At 46.2% G+C, this 18251-nt stretch overlaps 1 protein-coding gene across 3 annotated transcripts in view; it reads left to right on the top strand.

Annotated features, from left to right (window-relative positions):
• The window catches only part of ARHGEF6 (Rac/Cdc42 guanine nucleotide exchange factor 6), a 41383-nt gene that overhangs the window by 18657 nt on the left and 4475 nt on the right, over nucleotides 1-18251 (top strand). For 2 of the 3 annotated variants that reach the window (XM_015626275.3, XM_015626278.3), the window contains 14 exons: nucleotides 468-538; nucleotides 1698-1792; nucleotides 2449-2544; nucleotides 3385-3507; nucleotides 4788-4926; nucleotides 6687-6746; nucleotides 8889-9035; nucleotides 9900-9986; nucleotides 10950-11028; nucleotides 11889-12022; nucleotides 12787-12912; nucleotides 15676-15696; nucleotides 16499-16592; nucleotides 17715-17804. In XM_015626275.3, the coding sequence (XP_015481761.1) occupies nucleotides 468-538; nucleotides 1698-1792; nucleotides 2449-2544; nucleotides 3385-3507; nucleotides 4788-4926; nucleotides 6687-6746; nucleotides 8889-9035; nucleotides 9900-9986; nucleotides 10950-11028; nucleotides 11889-12022; nucleotides 12787-12912; nucleotides 15676-15696; nucleotides 16499-16592; nucleotides 17715-17804 (1362 nt within the window). The remainder of the gene's footprint in view (nucleotides 1-467; nucleotides 539-1697; nucleotides 1793-2448; nucleotides 2545-3384; nucleotides 3508-4787; nucleotides 4927-6686; nucleotides 6747-8888; nucleotides 9036-9899; nucleotides 9987-10949; nucleotides 11029-11888; nucleotides 12023-12786; nucleotides 12913-15675; nucleotides 15697-16498; nucleotides 16593-17714; nucleotides 17805-18251) is intronic. The other variant, XM_015626276.3, reaches the window with a different exon arrangement.

Genomic DNA, 18251 nt, shown 5'->3' with positions numbered 1-18251 from the left:
ACAAGTGACTGTGGGGATTGGAGGTCAGCATATTGATTTGGGTTTACTTCAAGTGCCTTGTGAATCACCTGGATAAAAGCATAGTACCTGTGACTTCTGACAGACACCCAATTTTAAAAACAAATTTAGTTTTTAGGGCCAGGTGAAGCAACACTGTAGTTCAAAACATTTCCAGATACTGGGCTGCTGCCAGGGATTTTGGAGCAAACCTGGACATTGGCTGGCAGAGGATGCACAAAGCTTCTGGTGTGACTCACTTGGCCACTGTCAGTGTCGTGCATACCACTGGTTTTATCCTAGTTTTTTGTGAAATGGGGAAACAAACCCTGCAATTGAAGTTTTGTGGTCACAGGAGTGAAGTTACGTTTGCTGGACATAATGTGGCAGTGTCTTTTTCTGATGGGATGAAAGCAGAGCCCTGTAATTTATTCTCGGATTTTTTATTTTTTATTTTTTTTTTTGTACAGAGAAACCACTCTCTCCCAAAGCATTAAAAGGGCTAGAAAACACTCAACTGACAAAGAATTATTACCCAGTGGTAAGTTTTTAGGTGTTAATCATACATTTTAATAAGTACCATGTTATTAAACTTCTGAAGTGGCTCCTTCCCTTAAAAATCATTGAAGCAATTTGTAACAACTGGGGATGTGACTTGGTGTTTAAATGCAGCTGTTTCCATTCCCTTGATTCAAGGCCATGGAGACAATAAACCACAAATGGAAGTGACTGCAAGATGTCAAAAGTAGAGACCTGAAGTAGACAACTGAGACAATTAAGGAGAGGTGACAGCTTTCAAATCAATGCAGGGAATAAGGCACAGTATTTCCTGTTGATAAAGATGGGGGGATAATGTCATGGTGTAAGCAAGCCGAATCAGGGCTCTGGCCCCTTTCTTTGGTTTGGCTGGAGATGTTACACCCCAAAGTGCCTGTTCTGTGCCTCTGCCAGCAGCTGCAGGCCTCGGAGAATGGGAGCTGCCACAGCTCATGGCCTGGCTTTGTAACTGGGCTTGGCCTTGGAGCAGGTTCACAGCCTGCCTGGCCATGAATTGCTGCTGCAGAAGGGGTGGGAAAACATCCCCTCCTTTACATATTGCTGCCAAAGTGAGGAGGTCTGGCAAAGCAGGGGCAGTTACCTTCCCCCTGTACCCAGGCTGTGGTGTAAGAGAGTGAAGATGCCTCATGTGAGCATCCCTGGCTCTCAGTGCTGGAGTGGAATCCTGCTGATCAGTATATCTAAATATATTTTGAGCAAAGCAAAGTAGAAGCAGTATGTCCAGGGCACTGGAAGCCACCTCCACCATTTCCAGCACTGAGAAACTGGAGTACTGACTGGGAGTGTGCAGGCACTGGCTTTGCCTGCTGTATGGCCAGAGACAAACCAGCTGCTGAGATGGATTACAGGACCAAACCCAGATTATTACATCTCTGAAGTGGCAAATGACGTGTGCCCTGGCTTGATCTGCCACAGAAGCAGCCTTTACCACCTGCTTTCCAGATCTTCCCAAGTTTGCAAAGTAAAATCTCAATATTTGACCACCAGGACTTTCCTGAGTGTTCTGGGTTCTGCACTAAGAAATGTAATTTCTGGACTTAAAATACATTTCCATGCTTTTCCAAACTTGGAAGCTGATGTTGTATTCTTTTGACTAATTTGCTAGTACAAAGATCTTCTCAGCACTCTGTCTCTCACCCTAGGTGTTGCAAAATATTCTGGAAACAGAACGAGATTATGCGAAGGAACTACAGTCACTTCTGGGGACTTACTTAAGACCCCTCCAGTCTTACGATAAGTAAGATATAAGGGCATCTGAGGTGGAAAGAACACTGTGGGAGCCCTGGGATGTCATGGACAGAGGGCATGTGTTCAGTCAGGAGAGATGGGAGAGTGGTATTCTAAGGCCTCTGTATTTCAGTCACTTCTCCTTTCCCAAAATCTTCATGTGGGAAAATTTTTTGTGCTCTCAGCGTTGTAGGCCTAAATGAGGGTAGTATGAGAGTGACTCTTAGGATGACAGAAACAGGCACATTACCTTTGGAAACATCCAGCCTCACTCAAAGAACAAAGAAGCCCCATACCACTAGGACTCTCCTCCCATAGGGAAACCCATGGCAAATCCCTGAAGACAAAACTCTGTGTCTTTGCACACACCTCCCTCCCCACCTCTGGCTCAAATCCCATCTGTCTGTGTCTATTAGACAGCTAAAGAGCTGAGAAGATTAGTGGGATTAAGTGATTCAAATGCAATTAAAATAATCCTTGGCAGCAGACATCTTCAGGAGACTGTGGTCTGTAGCTCACAGATCATGAGTTTTGTGTTCTGTCCGATGCTGTATTTGGGGAAAGGGAACTTTTTGTGTCTTTTTTGAAGGACCGCTGATGAATAAAAATGCAGTGCTCCTGAGAGCAATTTCTCTTTGATGGTAACTGGTGGTGTGGCTCTTGTAGGCTCAGTGCCGGGGACATCATGGCATTGCTGGGAAACATGGAAGAAATCTCTGCTTTTCAGCAAACACTGAACCAAGCCTTGGAGGAAGTTGCAAAGTAAGTTTGTGTCATAGCAGTGAGGTTGTTAAGCTTTTCAATTGTACCTAAAAGTAATAGAAATAGAAGTAATAAATGAATAGAAATATTCATTAATGTTCCTCCTGTCTGTTGTCTTAGACTTGTTAAATGTAGAAGATAAATGGAATGAGGAAAGGTAGCAGGCAGTACTTTGGCAGGAGGGAAGGTAGAAGGAACTCTGACATTGCTGGTGTTAAGGCATCTGCTGAATGAGTGTCACTAGACCTGACACAAAAGTGTGCCTAAGCCAAGGGCACAGACACATGCAGGGTGGGAGATCTGGCAGGCATGAAGATGGGAATTGCCAGGGAGCAAAGAGCAAATTATTAGAGGTGATAATTTCTTGCAGGGAGGCTGACAGACATGTTTAGTCTTAGCTAAGGGCTGTAAAGAGATGGGGAAAGACTGAATATTGGGAATATATTCTGGCTGTGGCTTCTCCTTCTTTTTCTGTTTTTTTCATATTCATGGGCAGCCCAGAGAGTGGGACCCACCCCTGCACTGCCCCTAGATCCAGCACGTCTTCATCCTCATCATCCCAGCTGTAGCTCTGCTGGTGAGACATACCATGTTGTGTCACAGGTTATCTGAGGCTGATAATGGGTTGTGATGCTCACTGTCTGCACCACAGGAACCCAGACCCAGCTGAGGATCCCCCTCTTCCCCAGGTGGCAGGTGTGGGTGTTTGCTCAGTGCTGCAGTTATGGGGTGATCTGGGAATGGCCCTGAGCAGTGGGTAGTTCCTGGGCAGGTCCCTGAGAGGTAGCTGCAGGGTGCAGATCCTGAGGCTTAGCATGGCTGGTGTGTTGGTGTCTGTAGGCTCCCCGAGAACCAGCAGCGTGTGGGAGGCTGTTTCATGAACCTGATGCCCCAGTTCCGCTCCCTGTACCTGACGTACTGTGCTAACCACCCTTCAGCAGTGAATGTCCTCACACAGCACAGGTGAGTGATGAAGAAGGAGATTCAGACTCCTTTAAAAAGTTAACTTTTATTATTAATACTTGGCCTGTCATGGCTGTTGACCTGTGTTTTGACAATAGGGCAAGGGTATTTCCTGCTGATGGAGCTTTGGGTTTTTCCACTGGGCCTTTCAGCTTCAGCATGAAGACAGCTCACACTGCTCATGTTCAGAGCTGATCTCACAGGTCCTTTTTGCACATACAGGACTCCCACCTTGGGTCAAACAGGCAGCCTCAGCTCTGGCAGTAGCATCATCTGTGATTGTTACTTGTTAAAGGACCCAGATGCTGTTTCAGACCCACTGGTCTAGTGCTCACACACTGACAAATGGGAGGGTGTTCCCCTGTGGCACCATGGTGGGGGGAGCACATCGTTGGTCATCCAGTCACCCAGTTGCCCAGTTTATTAATGGAGCTTCTATTCAACCAAATGATTGATTTACAGGGTCATTGGTAGATCGCATCTTTCTTCAACATGACCCATGTAAGTAGACACTTGAATTTGTGTGATGTCCTGCTCAAAAGTGTGTCAGGCTCTACCACTGTGTCATCCCTAATGCAGGTTAGCTGTCCTCCCTGCAATGATGGGAAAGAAAGCCAGGACCACATCCATAGTATTTAAGTCTTCCCTTTCTGCAATGGGAACTCACAATGTATTTACTTACCTGCTGAAACCCAGCTTTTATTCAGTGTAACAACAAGCCTGGCTCCAGCAAATTACTCATTCATGTGATTCCTGAGTCTCACCTCTTTTCCTAAACCAGCCAAAGAATCAGCTTTGTCAAATGTACTGACACACAGAAGCCGTGTTCTCTGGAGCAACATACATGCAATCACCTGCATCACAGCTTCCAGCAGGGTCCCAGTGCATTACTTCAGCCTCCTCCAGCACAGTACCAGCTTATGCAGGTGCTGCTGTCCTCCCCCTCTCCCCAGCCACCAGATACCTGGCCCTATGCCACTTTGCTGTGCTGGGGACCAGCTGCTGGCACCAGTGCGCCCCAGGGGCTGTGCATTCCAACCCCTGTGGCTACATAGCATCCTGTCCTTCTTTCCAGGGGAGAAGGGTCTTGCTTGGCTAGGACCTCCCCTCCTGCTCCATGGAGTTGGTGGTGGGTGGGGGGTGCTCAGAGAGGACTCTCTGCTGCCTCTAAAGAGGCCCAGCTCAGAGCAGAGCCCTGGCCATCAGGAGAGCATGGGAGGCAGCAAAACACAGCCCTCAGTTCTGAGAGCCCTCCTTGTTGTTTTTGTCTCTTTTTATAGTGATGAGCTGGAGAAGTTCATGGAGAGCCAGGGTGCAGCCAGCCCAGGCATTCTCATCCTGACCACAAGCCTCAGCAAACCCTTCCTGAGGCTGGAAAAGTACGTGACACTGCTGCAGGAGCTGGAGCGGCACATGGAGGTAGGTGAGGTGTGGGGCTTCTGGGCAGTCTCTGCCCCTTGATGCTGCCAGAGCTTCTCCCTGAGCTTCAAGAGATACCTCTGCCTCTTGGTATTTGAGCACCATGTGGCTAAAAGTACTCACATCTCCAAGGAGATGTCCCATGTGCCCCAGACATTATCCACCTTTCAGATTAAAAGTGAGAGCCACAAGTAAAAGCACAGTCTAGGGTTGGGCTGCGGCTGCTGTTTATTTGCCCAGCTGAAAATAAATCCCTGTTTTTGTTATCATTTGATGAGATTCCTCACTCACTCCTGTGGCTTGCAGGCACATTCCCACCCCTTGCCCTAGGGTAGTGCTTCTGGGTAGAGCAGAGCTGCACAGACAGACATGAATCTGGCAGCTAGCACAGACACAGGGGTGGAGAGTGAGCCCCTGGGAGCAGGGAGAGCAGCCATGGGCACAGAGACTTCCTTGGCAAGAAGCAGGTCTGCTTCAGGACATTTCTTGCCCCAGGGACTGTAGAAATCTCTGCTATTGGAGCTCTGCTACTCACTGCTGATGCACTTCAGCTGCAGAAGGCAAAACTCAGGGGTGGTGCAAGGGGCTGAAGAAAACAGAAGTAACAGTCTGTTTCTAAGCAAGTTTACTTTTTCCCCTCATCCAGTTTTAATTCAGCACACTTTTCCATGACCTACTATCAAGCCAAAGGATTACAACTTCTGTGCTTGAGCCCAGGGATATGCTTGCATAGTAGAGGTCATGAGAACCTGCAGGGTAGGCACACTCCAGACCTACCTGTACCCTCTCACCTGGCTGAACTGAGCTGCAGGGGCTGAACTGAGCCTGTCTGCAGCCACCATGCCCATTCAGGGATAAAGTGCTCTTTGCAGGATATGCACTGTGCTCTTTGCCTGCTCTTTGCAGACAATTCAGCAGTAGATTTGGGGACACACACATCACCTATTCCTCTTAGTTTCTAAGCTGAGTGTGGGAGTTTTGTTGCATGAATCAGTAGGGCTGAGGTTTAAGCTGTGATGCTGTGGGAAGAGGATGGCTGTGTGCAGTGTGGATGTACACCACAGCATTCCTTGTGCTGCTGCAGAGCTGCTGAGGGGGCAGGTGTGTTCAGGGCAGCCACTCATCCCACATTCCAGATAAGCAATCCCAGGCTGTGGGGACAGCTCCATCACAACCTAGACACCTTATGATTTTCTTGGCATGAGGACTTGGTGGTGAGGAGCAAGGCCCTAGACCCAGTGGAAAATTCTGGGAGAGTACTAGCATAGGGTTCAGAGATAAGGGTCACCATTCTGCTTTTACCTGGCTCAAGAGCTCTCTGCTCAGACATTCCCTCCCTTAAACCCAGAGGTGAAGTCCCCTTGAGGCTCATTGATTTCCACCCTTGATATGGCAGTGGCTGGAACACCTGGCACATCAATGGAAGTTTCCTTCCTGATGGTGCACCCTGCACCACTGCCTGTTTTCATTGTTTTTTCTTTGCAAGTCAGATTTGTTCTAAGTCAAATCACACCCACTCTTGCTCTAGCCACTTCACACTTGTTAAATTGGTATCAGTGAATTGCATAGATGCTTTTACCCATGTTGAAGTAGATGGTGGGAAAGGTACCTGGGGGACTTTGGCCTCCTCCTGAAGCCCATGCTGCCTGTATCTGCAGCCCTGAGTGTCCTGGGACAGTGGTTGATGCTCAGGATGGGTTGTTGCTCAGGGTGGGTGCCACTGCTGCTGATGGCTGAGAAATTTGCTCTCCCTTCACTAGGAGGCGCATGCAGATCATGAAGATGTTTTGAAAGCTGTCACATCCTTCAAGTCCCTTGTGGTAGGTGGCAATTCTTAAAATAGAGCACTCCATTTCAGGTCTGCATTTCATGAAGAATGAGTCAAATATGACATTTGTCTCCTCATTAGGAAAAAAGGTCTTTTGAAATGGAAAAGATGGGTTACAAAGAAACTTAATTTCACATTTCAAGCCTAGAGCTGCTCCTCTGGCTGCAGCAAGTGCATGCTGGCTCTATGGTCTCAGAGTAGAGATGGTGGATCTCCAAGTTTCTCCTCTATTACTGAAAGCCATGTGCGGGCTGTGGTAGCAGTAGGGTCCCTTTCATCTCCTGTTGTCTCCATTCCCTAACCATTTGCCACCTGAAACTAGACCACCCCTTGCTCATTGAGGGGGAGGTTAGCACAGCTGTGACTGACCTGAGTGCTGGTGCCAATGGGAAGTTCCCCTCTGAGCCCATGGAGTAACTCTTGGTTTTGCTGAATTTTGCTCCGTGGGCATCAGGAGGCTTTGACCACATTCCAGTAATTTGTGGCTCCAGATGCCATGGCCATAGGTGGGGAACAGAGAGAAAGGATGAGTCAGAGATAGAAAACTTCTTTCTGTGGACTCTGTCACCTGCACACCTCAAAGTCCTGCCACACTGAGATGAAATAGAGGGGGAAAAGCCATCCATGTGCACAATGGTTTTACCTGGAAAAGCTTTTTTCGGTTATTAAAAAAGCTCTAGTCTCTCTTGCTTTGAAGGCACAGAGAACCTTTCACTATAACCACTCCAGATATGGTCTAGCTTCCTTCCTTTAGCACAACAGATGTCACATGTTTGTGACAGATGCAAGTATTTTGCAGTGCAGATAAAAGATAGGGAGGAGAAAGTTCATAGAAAACAGGAAAGGGCGATCATGTTACATTTACTTAGAAACTCAGCACCCTTTCCATTTATTCTGGAAGCTAACAGGGAAATAACTCATTTAAATTACAAGGTGTCATTAATCTTTAGGAAATCTCGTAAGTGCTGGATGGTTTTACTTGAAATGTGTACTTGGCTGATGAGTAATTTGATGTCATTATGACACTGCTAAAGAGGTTCAGTGTGGATTTGAGGTTAGACAGTCAGAGGTGCCCCTAGTGATGGGCATGTGGTCCTGTTATAGGACCAGGAAGGTTCTCAAGCAAAGGCAGGAAGGGACCAAGAGGCGCTGTGATTCACAGCGGTGCCTCTGCACAGACTGTGATTAACTCCTATGGATTATATGGATTATATTTGGATTTCTGTCCTGGGAACACTGGGTTTGGACACTTGGGGAGCTGTCAAAACATACAACAGTTGCAGAACCAGAGTAAACATCCACATTTTGTTTCAAATGTGTGTGGTTTCAAACTAGACCCAATGCAGCCTCTCTCTTTGAAGAGCTGGGTAGTCAATGAATTGGAAAGGAGGAAAATGTCTGTCAGAAAAAGGGGTTTGGAAAAAACCAAGCAGTTGGTGAAAACAGCCCTGGTTTGGCTTTACAGCAATTTTTCCTGTTGGCAGAGGGGTCAGTTAAAGAAAGTATTGCTTGGATTTGCAGGACTCTTTGATCAGTCAGCATTGTCATGTCTTGCTGAGAGCTGATGAGAGACTGGTCACCCTCTGGAGCTTCCCCAGTCCCCAGCTGCCCAGCAGTGATGCATTCTTTTCAATTACAGCACTTTCAGAAGATTCTTTTTTGTGCTAATCTACAGCACCACCCAATCCTGCTTTTGGGTTCCCAGATTTTGGTTAGAAAATATCCACCCATCTGACTTGTGGGGCTTTGCAGTGCTAGAAGTTTAACTCCACTGTTTGGACAAAATGGGCAAAATGTCTCTGAGCAGTAGCAAAATTAAAGACATTTAACTGTGCAGGCTGGCTTGGTTTGGAAATTGTGTCCCTGAGCTCTCAGAAGTAGGGCTGGTTTGGAAAGAAAAGTTTGCTCAGTGCAGTTTGCACTTTCCTTGACATTTGAATGTGATCATTATTTCATAAATCACTAGAATGTGGTTTTTTAACAGACTTTATATAATGGAGCCAAAGCAGGCTTTCCTGATCCCTGACATGACCATCCTTGAGCCCACAGGGCTGTGTGAGTGTTGCTGGTGAAACTGGGATGGTTTGGGTTGGCTCCTGCCCTTCACCTCACAAAGCTCTGCTGTGATTCCCAGTCGCAGTGCCAGGAGCTGAGGAAGAGGAAACAACTTGAGCTGCAAATCCTTTCTGAATCCATCCAGCGCTGGGAAGGAGAGGACATAAAAATGATGGGAAACATCATCTACATGTCCCAGGTTATGGTGCAGTCTGGAGGAAATGAAGTGAGTGTGGTGTTTCTTCTGTGGGCTAAAGACTTTGTGTCTGAATATCCACTTGCTCCTGGGGTAAATGATGCGAGGCAGCAGCTCCTCTCCTTCCAGACCACAAACTGATGATAAATAACGCTGATAAATAATTTTACCTTGGGAAGAGCTGTGCAAGACTGTGCACATCTTTGGAGTGTGTCAGGCACCCCACAGGCTTAGCTTCAGGCCTTTGGTGACACACTTTTCAAGAAAAGAAATATCTCAGTGTCATATAGCACATTAATTTCCCTCTTTCTCCCCTGTGACTTACACTGAGAAATGAGAGTGACTAGAAAATACCCTGTATGCAGCACAGGGGCTGCTCTGATGCCCTACCTCAGAGCTTAAAAGTTAAAGCTTGTGCTTTAACTGCAGTGATTCTTGTCCTAGTGGTCCTCATGCATTGCACCAGTGCCTGACACAGACCTTCCCCAGCAGTGCTAAACCCATGTGTGCTGCGTGCTCAGTGTAGGAAAGTACCTGTTAACACTGAATTGCTTGTTGCAATTTTTCCCTGGCAAGGGAGGACCTGTAAAACAAACCCATGCAGCATGTAGTCCCAAAAGTCTTTCTTGTTTGGAATGTGGGATGCTGGGGGACATAAGGCCTTCTGAGGCACTCTGCAATGATTGGAATAGGATTAGCAGGATGCAGAGAAAAATCTATGCAATGAAAATTGGTACATAAATGAGATACTGTAAGGAAGAAAAAAAAGCCAGAATAGCTGGTTTGAGGGTGATTTCACAGGCTGTGATTCCAGTTGCTACAGGTTCAGTTTGCTGGAGGCAGCTGTTTGTGATGCATTGCAGACTGCACTAACCTAAATGCTTATCCCCCCAGGAGAAAGAGGAGCGGTATTTCTTGCTGTTTTCCAATGTTTTGTTGATGCTGTCTGCAAGCCCACGGATGAGTGGGTTCATCTACCAGGTAGGCATGCTTAGTTTGAAATTGCAGGGTGTTTGTTGTAGAAAAGCAAATCAGATAGTTCTTATCAAATTCAAGTCCTCTGCATCCTTCCAACTCTGTTGTGATGCTAACACCCCAGGCTGGGAACCAGGGCTTGGCTTTACCATGTCCAAGAATAGTCAATGCCTTTGTCCTGATAATTGGTTAAGCAGCATTTGGTAAGTGAATGCCGTGAAACTAAAAAAAAAAAGGAAAAACCTCAAAACCTGTTGTTTTACCTGCTCTTCTTGAGAGTCAAGTGTGTGTGTAAGGTGTTCTGACCCAGCTGTAGGGTTTTGACCAGCCAGCTGGCTTTCAGTTTTGTGTTATCTCTGGAAAATTCTTATAAAGCCCACTACAAAGAGCATGAAAGTTCCACACCATAAGGTACTAAGTATAACTCTGTATTTCTTGTGTTCTACCATTTTCCATAACATCCAATGGCTGTTGAGACCTTGGCTTTTCTCCAGCTGTGTGAAACTATCAACACTGCCAGGAAAAGGATGCTCTTATTTTGATGTGTCATTTGTCATAGCAAGGGAGATGAAAAATATTTGGGAAATATTTGGCTGGGTTTTCTGGCTTGACCCATCAGTGGGAGTAAGATGAGCAGGCAGTTCAGCATGCAAATTAGAGGGATGGGGAAGGCTTTCAGAAAAAGCCAGGGGAAATTGATCCTTCTGAATTGACTGTAAAAAAGGTTTGCACTGAATGAAGGAAAAGGGCAGCAGATGATTCGGGATGACTCAGTTGTCATGGGAGCCTCATCTCTGACATTTGACCTAGTTGTGTAGGGAAATCTAGATCCATACCTTAAAGGAGACTTTTTATGCAGTCTGAATCCTTCACAAATTAATTTTAAATGGCAATTTCCAAAGAGAAAGGAATCAGCAGAAACAAGCAGAACAACACCTGCAGACACTGACTGCTCTTCAACTCTCCCAGGGAAAGCTGCCTTTGACGGGAATGACGCTGACAAAGCTGGAAGATGCTGAAGGGAATGAGCACATGTTTGAAATCACAGGTCAGTGAGGCCCTCTGCCTGGGGCAGTCCTCCCAGTGCACACAACAGTTACCACTGGAAGTACTGGTCTTCCTTCCCCTAATCCCCCACCATGATCTTCCTCCTGCTCTTTTACCATGTGTTGTCTGAGTTTCTGAGCACCTCTGTCCTGCTTGAGGCAATCTCCACCGAGTGCCCTGGAGCTCTGCCTCTGGCTGCCTTTGGAGACCATAGTGTTTTGTATGAGACAAATCTCTCACCCCAGTAGCACTGCTCTGCACTGGTGTGCCTTGTCTGCATCCAGCAGCCATCCCTTATAGTTCTGAGTACCTCGTTTATTGACAGATGAACAGTTTTGGTCATCAGGGAGCTTTCATTCAATCTTCTCTTTCAGTTTTTCTCATTACTTTTAGGTATACACAGTCATTTCATGCTCAGTGCCTGGGCTGCAGTGCAGGTGGTATTTGGTGCTGGTGGTATTTGGTGTCGGGATCCTGTTAATCATAGAAATGTTGTGTTTAATGACCTCCAACATTAAATAATCCTCATACATTCATCTCACCAGCTCACTTAGCATTTCTTGTAGCTCCCACCCTGTCAGTGGTTGGCTGGAGCAGGATGGGCAGTCATCATCATTGTAGATGAGATGCTTAGGGACAAAGTTTAGTGGTGCACCTTGCAGTGATGGGTTAATGATGATCTTAGATGTCTTTTCCAACCTTAATGATTCCGTGCATCTGTTTCTATCTTTGCTCTGGCCTTTTTGGAGCCACTGTGCAAACTGAGGAGCCATTTCCTGCTGTGCTGAGCTGATCTCGCCATGTGTTTCCTCCTGAGTCTCTACCACTTGCTAAAGACAATTATTTAACCCTCTGCCACAGGGAACATGATGGAGCGGATCACTGTGTCCTGCAGCACCAGCCAGGACTTGCATGAATGGCTTGACCACTTGCAAAGGCTGACCAAAGGGACATACAGTACTGTCTCCAAAACACAGTCCTGGAGCCCTCATTCAGTAAGTGTCACCTCCTGGCCTGTGCTGCCTGCTGTTGGAGTCTGAAACACAGAGTGTGTGCACTTGTTTCTGATGCTTAGCTCTGAGATCCAGAAAAACACTGAATTTCGTATAACATGAAATTTATGAGCATGTTTTCATGGTGATACATGAGAATAACTGTTAAAGTTAGAAAAGCCACAAAGCCATTTTGTACCATCAGAAGGAAATGTGCTAGATTGCGGTGAATTGAACTTGTGCAGAAAGTCTGGAGAGACCTGCCAAGTTTTGTGACAACATTTTAATAAACACAAGAAACAAGATCCTAATGGGCTTTGGAGTTTTTGTCCTGATCCAGAGGACTGAGATAAGCGGGACTCTACATGAGGGAATATCCCCAAGGAGCTCAGCTCAGAGAAGCTGAGAAATCCAGGAGTGAAAAAAAGTGCAGAAGAAGCACAGCAGCAGAATCAATTAAAAAAAAAAAGTAAACGGAAAACAAAAAAAATTAAAAATAATTTTAAAAAGTTACACCTGGGTTCTTCACTGCTGCCTGAGCTCTCTGTTTCAGCAGCACCCTGAGGCTAATGTAACAAGACAGCTGTAGGACACATCCTGCTGTTTGCTTTGTAACCATGTTGTTCTTGTATCATTTTACATGTATCCTGCCCTATTTTTGTTGTAACTTAGATGTCTCAGTATCTCAAGGCTTGTCCATCCCCCTCCACTTCTCTGCCTTGTTTTGTGGTTAACAGTCATGGTTTGCTTCTTATCTGTTTTTTCAGACATTTAGTTCAGCTGGGCAGATCCGTGGGCCTCTGGAACCCCCCAAAATCCTCAAGCCCTGGAGCCTGAGCTGCCTCCGTCCTGCTCCTCCGCTCAGGCCATCAGCAGCACTGAGTTACAAAGAGGTAATAATCCCACCTGCCTGTCCAGGACCCTGATTTCACACAATCCCTGCACCTTGTGTCCAGGTTTTGTATCCCACAGCAGGGGTACAGAAATGTAGGTTCTTGGGGATGCTGAGAGAAATGACTCTGCCAGTTTGGCTCCTGCCACGGATGTCGCCGTGCTGGGCTTCGTGCTACACGGATTCATGAGTTTGCAGGCTGGATATTTGCTGTTGGCTGCCATAGCCAGCACCCTCAGCTGCTGGATGTCACCAGTCCCACATCTGGGTGTCCCATTGAGCCTTGTCTTTTGTCAATGCCTTGGTGGAGCTGCCTCCTTTCCTCCTTCCTGCCTTGGTCTGAACTTGAACAGGGGCCTGCGCCCTGCTGGAATGTGCTCCAGCTGTAGCAGTAGCTCAGTGATACAGGATTGAGAAGGAATTGAGAAGCAAGCAGGATTGAGAAGATTGAGAAGCATCACGAGGAAAAGGCAAAATGTCTGCTCATGTTGCTTGTGCCTTCCACCCCATTTTGGTGTCTGAAACAGGATGTGGGGCTTGAGCCTCCTTTGCCACCCACCTGAGTGTTACACAGCAAGGTCCTGCTGGGAGGCAGCAGCCGAAGGATGGCTTCACCTGCAGAAATCACAGCCTGGGAGCTGGGAGGTGGTGTGGGAAAACCCAAAATACAGCCTAGCTCTGTTGTCACCCTGCACCACAACCGTAGTGCTCTTTTTCCCGACCTCATGTTAAAATTTTGGAATTACTCACCAGTACCTCAGGTAACGTTCCCCTTACTGAGTGAGCAATTCTGGATCTGAGTCAGCTGCCTTTCTTGGTGCAGCAGCCCTGGGAGTGTTTCTGCCCCAGTGGGGATGGGGACAGGGATGGGATTTCGACCCCCTCAGCCCTCCCAGCACTTAGGGATGGAGAGTCTGGCAGCTGGCAGGACTGTGCGTCTGCTGCTTCAGGTAGAGATTTGAAGTAGCCTCATTGCATCTTATTGCATCTGTTTCTTAGAATTTGTAAAGTAACACATTTCAGTTTGGGAATTAAATTGTTTAAATACCAAGTGAACAGACTGAAAATGATCCATAATCTTTGCATGTTCCAATTTCCTATTGGAGGCTAAACCATTTCTTGCTTGCATGGTGAATTAAAAATATAGGTAGAGGCTTGAGGTAGAAGAGAAATTTTTCTGTGGGGAAAAACCATAGATTGAGTGATATCTTAAAAACCATGGTCCTTTGCAGTTTCTTGTCCCCTGCCACTCATAGCAGGAATTAAACTCTCTGTGTCAAAATCAGGAGAGAGGTTTTTGCCAGAGGCCTAGCCCACAGCCCACACCAAGTCCCAAGGGATTGGATGCTGGATGATACCCTGCAAGGTGTCATAGGACCAAAAATGTGGCTTCCATGGGAATAAGCTGCGATGACCATGTCGATAGAAACTCAAAGGCTAACATGTCCAGCAGAGCTGGGCAGGCACAGCCTGGTAGTCAATCCAGCCTGAGCTTGGGGAGAGACTCATGGATACAAGCCTGTGATGACAAATGGGAAATAAGTTTGGTTGTTGGCCCAAGCAGATCTGCATCTATCTCATCTCTCCCTCTGGGATGCTTAATCACTAAACAGAATCCCTATTTCACTGTTTTTTAGGTTTTTTTAGTTTAAAGTAGATCACAAAATAAACAATGCTGACAGCTTCATGCAAGCACTTTTCTATAATGAAGATATACTGAAGGAATACAAATTTCAAAGGTTACTTGCAGGCAAATGAATGGGACAGTTTGATTAGAAGAGTAGAGATTTTTAGACATCCAGTGTTACTTAACTTGTCTTTTCCTAGTGTAGGATGGGATGGCACAGTCTTGTACACTTTCTTGTACCCAGCTGTGCTCAGGAAACTTTAGACCCTGCTTGTGTACAACACCTCACTCTTGTTATTTCCATTGAAGTTGGGTCATTTTTCCTGTTCTGTTTCCAGTTAATCATTTGAAATGACAGAACAGGTAGGTTCTGTGGGTAAAGTGCTATGTCTGGATTCAGTTTAGCAAAGGGAAAAAGATTTACAGATTGTTCCTTTTATTACCTTTTTTTTTTTTTTTTTTTTTAACTGTCTGCTTTGCATTAGGTGAAGGTTTTATAACATCAGGGTTCAGGATTTTGCTGGGCAGACCTGCAGGAGAGCCTAGTGGCTTCCTGGATGAAGCATCCCAGGGCTGCAATCCTCCAAAAGATGTGCAGGGAGCTCCCCTGCCAGTGGAACAGAGTGGTGATGCCTGACATGGTCAGGTCTTCAGTGAGGATGGAAGGTCCCCTTTGAAAAGATGGAGTCCTACCAGATTGTCACCAGGGTGGGCAGAGCATCCTGGCATCCTGACTGGGCTGGGTTGAGGCCCTTATGGCTGGTGTTGAGTGCAGACCCCGAGTGCTTCCTGGGGCTTGGATGGAGCCAGGCGCATGAGGCTCCTGCAGTTGTAAGCACCAGTTTAGGCAACCAACATCCACAGTCACCCACTACTAACCAAGGAGGCATGTTCTCTATGTGTTTAGAGTGCATTAATGCCCACTCACCCTGCATCTCACATGTAAATCTTCAGTTTTGCATGACAAGGTGCTCCTTTGCATGTTGATAGTGCTTTAAAACCAGTACAGGGGGTGTGCTACATTAATTGCAGGACTAACATTGAAACGTGGTTTAGAATTGTGGATTTAATAGACTTCATGATAAAAATCACGAGTCTCTCACACTCATCTTCTCTTTCTTTGCATATTCATTGTAGAGGATGTCTTATATCTTAAAGGTAAGGGTAGATACCTCTCTTTGGCTTGTTGTGGCACAGAATGCTTGTTCCTGTTAATGCTTCTTATGCTTGCATGACCCTAATTTTGCCTTGTTGTATCAGTAAGTTATTATCAGAGTCAGTAGCAACTGACAAACATATTTTGAGTTAACTCTCAGAAAGGATTTAGTGTTATGGTACTTAACCCTCCTGGCATCCTTTAAATCCTTATTGCATGTGACCTACTAATACACTAATTCTCTCCAAATCAGCAAGACTTTCAACTGAGTGAAGGAGATAAAAGCTTGTGATTCTTACTCATGGAGTCATAGCAAACACTAACTTTGTGTGTATTTTTTCTGTTCTCTGTGTATATGTGTGTGTGGGATTTACACTCTCAAGTTGTGGGCATTTAGAAGCAGAGCTATTTGCCAACTCTTCTATATTAGAAATCAAGTCAGTGGAATAAACCACATTTTAGGGTTTTCTAGCGCAGACCACAGAGTTGGTAAACAGACTAAAAGTGCTATGAATGTATTTGAAGTTTTTGGCTAAAGGATTTTTGAGAAGAGTTGAATTTACTAGAGGATCCTGTCCTGGCCCAAGCCTGAAGGTGCAATTCCCACTGCTATTCCAGGGAGCAGTGGGTCACAACTGGTACATGTGAAGGGCAAAAACTATCATTTTCCCCAACCTTGTCATTGTCTGCTTTGTAGCTCTCTAACATGTTATGCGTAGCATGGGTAGCTGCACCCAGCTGTGCCGCTTCACTGTCCCAGCTGCCTTTGGTTCTGGTTAAATACAAGAGTCTATTTCTCTATAGGATTCCAGCAAAAGTCCAAAAACAATGAAGAAGTTTCTTCCAAAAAGGAAAACTGAGAGAAAACCATCCGATGAAGAGTTTGTTATTCGGAAAAGTAAGTGTTGCCCAGAGGTGCTTTGGCTGCTCCATCCCCTGGAAGTGTTCAAGGCCAGGTTGGATGGGGCTTGGAGCAACCTGGTCTAGTGGAAAGTGTCCCTGCCCATGGCAAGGATTGGGACTAGATGATCTTCAACCCCAACCATTCTGTGATTCTATTTTTCTTTCATTTCTGGAGATTTCTGTGTTCTCAGTGATCTCCACAAGACTTTGAAAACAACCTTTGTTGCAGTGCAGCATGTGACAGGATGCTCTCACCGTGAGCCTCCGTGCTCCTGAGCACAGGAGACTTCTGGAAGTGCACTGGTCCTCAGCCTCTAACAGATCCCTCCTCCCCTCCCAGTTATGGCTGCCAGACATGCCACCACCCTACTCGTGATTGCTAGCACAAGGACATGGGTTGTGGCTAGTCTTATTCTGGGTATGAAGCTGAGGAACTACTTCTAAGTAGTTAAAAACTGCGTTAACCTGCACATCAAGAGTCACAGAAATATGTCTGACAGCTGGGACAAACCCTTACCTGGCCATGCCAGCAGGTCCTGGAACAGTGTCCATGGGGAATTAGGAAACAAAAAGGTCCCCATCCCAGCAGGTATGTTCACTGGCAAAGAGAGGTGTCCTGAGGGCTCTCTGAAGTCCACTTGGAGCACGCCTTGGGGGCTTTACACAAAAGGCCATGGTCACCCAGGCATGGTCAAGCTGCCTTGCACAGCTCTACAATGAGCTCTCTCCCTTGAGAAGATGACAGTGAGCAGAGGCTGGAAATTAACACATCATGTTTCCAAGTCCTGCTCTCGTGCTGCTGTACCAGACTTCCCACACTAGGGCTGCTTTGTCTGCCCATCTCCCGGTGCTGTCTGCACCCAAAGTAGGGCATCACCCCCTGAGTTTTGCCAAGATGAGCAACTACAGATGAGTTTTCACACCATTTGGTCATGGTGCTTGATGCCACAAAGGCTAGAAAATGTAAAGGACCTCAAAACAGATTGGCCAAAGTCCCAGAGACAGTCAGCCAAAGAAATGGCATGACTCTCTCAAGGGGCTTGGGAGCAAAGACTGGGAGAGACAAGGCCAGAGTACCTTGCTTTTTGTGCCTGCTGTTGTTTGCAATGTGTTACAGGTACTGCTGCGCTGGAGGAGGATGCTCAGATCCTGAAGGTGATTGAGGCATACTGTACTGGGGCAGGCTTCCAGCAAGCTCTCAGTTCAGGTGGGCACACAACCACATTATTTAGCTCCTATTCTGCCTACAGCACTGATAATCCCTTTGGGAAAAAACACATGTTGCATCATACAGCAATGAGGCTCATGCTAGGAAACTGTAGTGTTCGATCTTTGAGATAAGAAAGTTCTATCTGCCTAGTGGTTTAGTTGCCATTGTTTTTTTTTTCTAAACACAGAGAATGAAGCAGGTAGGAGGGCAGATGAGACGCTGCTATTTCACCAGTGATTACCTGATGATAATCTCAAGTTGCTTATAGCTTTAGAAAGGAAGCATGAATATTATCTCTTAATCAGCTGTGTGTTTAAGAACAACCTATAAGAACCTATCTTAGCATCTTCAGCTCTGGAAATATAGCTATTTATCATTGCTGGTGAGGTGTCAGCCAATTAAATCACTGAACTGTCAAATAATGGTACATAGAAAAAAGGGAGT

This window comes from Parus major, chromosome 4A (genome assembly GCF_001522545.3).
Source record: "Parus major isolate Abel chromosome 4A, Parus_major1.1, whole genome shotgun sequence".
In the NCBI taxonomy this organism is placed as follows: domain Eukaryota; kingdom Metazoa; phylum Chordata; class Aves; order Passeriformes; family Paridae; genus Parus; species Parus major.
The sequence above is the reverse complement of the archived record's forward strand: the minus strand, read 5'-3'. Positions and strand labels throughout refer to the sequence as shown.